Here is a 3,932-nt window from a genome sequence, read left to right on the forward strand (position 1 = left end):
AAAGGAATGACAGGGTCTAGCCCTGCCACCCAGTACATAAATACTGAAAAGAAAAGGAGTCAAGAGGAGAGAGAAAAGAGGATGGGAGAGATATACATAAACAATTAGAGCATGGACAGACAGTGTGTAGAGTGTGTGAATCAGAAGAATGAAAAACATTTGTAAATTTGTCAATAAAATGGGATGTAATTAGTTTCTTAAAACTTGGGATAGACATAGAGAGATTGATTAGAGGTAGAGAGTTCCATAAACGGGGAAAGCGGTGAAAGAATGTGTGACGAGCTGAGGAGCAAACCCAGGAGGAGTGAACTAACTTGTTGTGGGCTGAACTGCGAGTGGAGCAAGTTGAGAATGAGAAATAGTTACAGATGTCAAATGAGTGGTCCTGGTGTTTAAACTGGACAAAGAAGAAAACAGATTCGATATATTCCAGACGATACATAAATGGTAACAGTTTGAGTGAGGAGAGTCTAGACTTGTAGTCTGACTGGTAGTCGAATAGAATATATTTAGTAGCTCTCCTTTGGAGCTGCTCTAGAAGGACAAAGTCCTTGACCAGAGAGAGTCTCCACACAGGAGAACAGTACGTTAGGATTAGGGACTATGCAAAACAATATATAAATAATGCAGTAAGAGTTATTTAAGAGCAAATACGCCTTGGTGACGGAGACAGTTACCGGACAATGATAATAATCACACAGTAACAGCAAACACAAGGGGGAAATGGAAAACTGAAGACTTGGAAAAGGCTATAGAAACATTTTGTGATGAAAATTCTGTTACTACTAGAGAAAATACTCAACACCAAAGAGCTCCACTAATACATGCATGACCACTCCAGCTTCAAAATTAAGCAAGTTTCAGTAAGGCCTGGTCCATCACCTATACAAAATTGCCCCAAAATTTGACAAAATACCATATACATGTTCTGCTTAAAAAATAATGGGTGGTCGGAAACTCCGATTGCTCCTTTTAAATTTATGTACAGACTAATGATGCTATGCTTTATGTATGGAAATTAATATTAATTGCATGGTTAGTTTAAGTGATGCACTCGTTCATTTATTACGGTATTGCTCCTACAATAAGACAAAAAACCATAGATACAAGGTATTCACCTTCTCTCTTCCTCACTCTTTTTCTCTCTCGCTCACCTTTTCTGTCATTCACTTCTTACTTCTCTTTCATTCTATTTCTCTCACCCATGAATCAAAATTGGCAAATTTTTCAACTTGCTCAAAAATTGGACCAAAGTCACTGTTAGTACGTACTATAATGGTCTTGGGCCAAATATTACCATGATTGATAAGCAAGGACTTAGTCATTCTTGTAATTTTTCTGATACATAGTGCATGTACTTATGTTGAGTAGCAAGTTTTATCTAGTTCAAATCAAAATTATATTTTTCACAAATTTTAAAGTTACTCAAAAATTGGGCCAAAGTCCTTGTACTAGTCTAAAGCACAGGGGTTTTGGCCAAATTTCTCCAAAAATGACTCTGAGAAAATTCTCCATTTTCATAATTTTTCCTAATACATATACATGTTCTTATGTTGTGTAGCAAGTTTAAACTGACATCTCTGATCAAAATTGAATTAAATTTTGAAGTTACTCAAAAATTGGGCCAAAGTTACATGGTCTCAGGCCAAATTTTTCCAAAATTTTTAAAATGGACATTTTCCATTAAGGGAAATGTCCATTAATATTTTCTGATACATATGATATAACTGCACTTAAGTTGCATAGAAAGTTTTATTAGATTCTGATCAAAATGGCTTTTTATGAGTTTTAAGCTACTCAAAAATTGGGTTAAGGTCTTTGGCAAAATTCTCTAAATTTAAAATAATTGAGAATTGTCTTGTTATGTATTTTAAAATAAGTAGCTTCAATGCCATTAATTTTGAGCTTGTAAAGAATGCTGAGAAATGAAAACTCTGATTTGACAATTTGCAGAGCAGCGAACTAAAAATCCAATATAGGTTTCATTAGCAAAACAATGAATAGCATGAAATCAAAGAGATATCACAATAAATTAACAATTATGAGTTTCTACAATAAATTCAAAGAGTAAAGAAAATGATCATGATAAATGAGTTTCTGAAAAATCCTATGAATGATAACAAAATTTTGATTATGACTGACTGATTAGTGTGAAAAAGAACATTCTATTTGAGTGTTAATTGAGAGTTGATAATTTAATAGAAGTAGGCTGGACATCACTAGCATCAGATTGATTATCTGAACTATCATCCTCTTCATCATCTTGATCAGATTTCAGTTTCATTTCTTTTAAACTATTTCTCAGCTCTGCCACTTCTTTATCTATCTCCATGAATCTAGAGAACTTGTCATCATTGCTAATTGAAAAGTCATCACTACTTGATTTTTCAGTTAGACTCACAAGAAGAGATGTCCTAAAAGAGGAGAGAATTAATTATTATCATAAACTACATAAAGTTCACACATGATAGTTAATTGAAATTACTTATAATAGCATGTAGTTGAAGTACACTACTATACAACATAAAATAATTTAGGTATTAACAAAGCCAAATTTGGAAAATTTTGGTTATTTATTAATTGGTCACACCTATGCAGGAATATTTACACGGTAAAAGCCAATGCATGATTATAGTAAATTCCTTGAAAAGGGTGATTTTAAAGCCTTTTAAAAACCACTGTCATAGCCAGACAGACCCCTACCCAGGTATGGTTAAGCAGTGCAAACAACTTGTTCTTGCGCAGAGATTAGCTTTATGCGTGAAATATCACTATAATCTGTTCTTATGGAGGCTTTAATGAGCTGGTTCAAGTCAACACTACCTCATGATGTTTCTTCAGTGCTGTCTCTACATATGGTCAGACTTCCAAACTAATAATTCTTCTTTTAAAAGTTAACAGAGTGACATCTGATAATGATGCAGTTTAAAAAGACTAGTTGACTCCAGCAGCTATTGTACTGCTTATCACAAAAAACAAACCCCAATTAAGAGTGAAATATATGCAGCTCCTATAACCCAATTCAATCACATAAGATCTTCCTCTCTCTCTCATGAGTTAGCATATTGGCAGACTAATGAGTAAATGAGTCCTTTAATTGACTCCTGATTATCTCTGCTTAGGATACCATATAGCACAGAATTTCAATTTTCAAGGGCTGTAAATTTCACAAATTTTGCAATTTTTTGAAGATGCACAAACCACGAAAATCAAATTATTACAGTATTATGGATGTGCACGACTGCTTTGAGCCACATCCTCCTCTCCTAAGAAAACTTTACATAGTATTCTGGGGGCCTGAGTGGCAACGTCAGTACCAAAGCAATTTTGATAAAGAACGAGAAAAATGTATAATGCTTTTCAACATCAGCTAGTTGCTATTTTAACAATACAAGGATAGCTTTGTATGTGTACAGTATGTCAATAATGGCCACTCCAACAAGTTTCTAAAAGATATGTTAAAAGGTTGGTTTCCTTCTTACACTGATAATAGTGAGACTGCATCACAGCTTGACCAAGTCCCTCTAATCCCAGGTGCTTCCCCAGCACCTATAAGTATCCGGATGACAGGATCCTTGTGTAATTCACTTGATGACCTTGGTTGTGCCTTAGATATCATTGAGTCGGATTGGTTTATGGTAGTATTGAACTCTCAATTGTTCCAAGTCCCTTCTTTTTTCCGCTTATTCTTACTTACATAACCTCCTGATAAAAAGAGAGTAAGTATAAGTTTAAATATATTTTTATTGATTGCTTTTTTAAGAAATGAACACGAGTGACTCGTAAAAAAGGTATGATATCTGTCTATAACTTTGTTTTATGTAATTTGCATAAGAGCTGTCCTAGCCTATCTTGTACTTCTTGTATTTTCCTTCCTGTTTAATCATTACTATTTATGATAGACTCAAGCCAATACACAAGCTGAAAACTTA

The 3,932-nt window shown here is 34.2% G+C and overlaps 1 protein-coding gene across 1 annotated transcript; it reads right to left on the reverse strand.

Moving 5' to 3' along the window:
* Positions 1–1,985: 1,985 nt before the first annotated feature.
* On the reverse strand, positions 1,986–3,619 carry LOC109580636 (uncharacterized). The gene is made up of 2 exons (XM_019994041.1): positions 3,483–3,619; positions 1,986–2,414 (listed from the first exon to the last, which is right to left on the reverse strand). The coding sequence occupies exons 1-2, from the start codon at positions 3,617–3,619 to the stop codon at positions 2,177–2,179; spliced, it is 375 nt and encodes a 124-aa protein (XP_019849600.1). The 3' UTR covers positions 1,986–2,176.
* Positions 3,620–3,932: the final 313 nt, after the last annotated feature.

Source organism: Amphimedon queenslandica, unplaced genomic scaffold (assembly GCF_000090795.2).
Source record: "Amphimedon queenslandica unplaced genomic scaffold, v1.1 AMPQUscaffold_13483, whole genome shotgun sequence".
NCBI classification, from domain to species: domain Eukaryota; kingdom Metazoa; phylum Porifera; class Demospongiae; order Haplosclerida; family Niphatidae; genus Amphimedon; species Amphimedon queenslandica.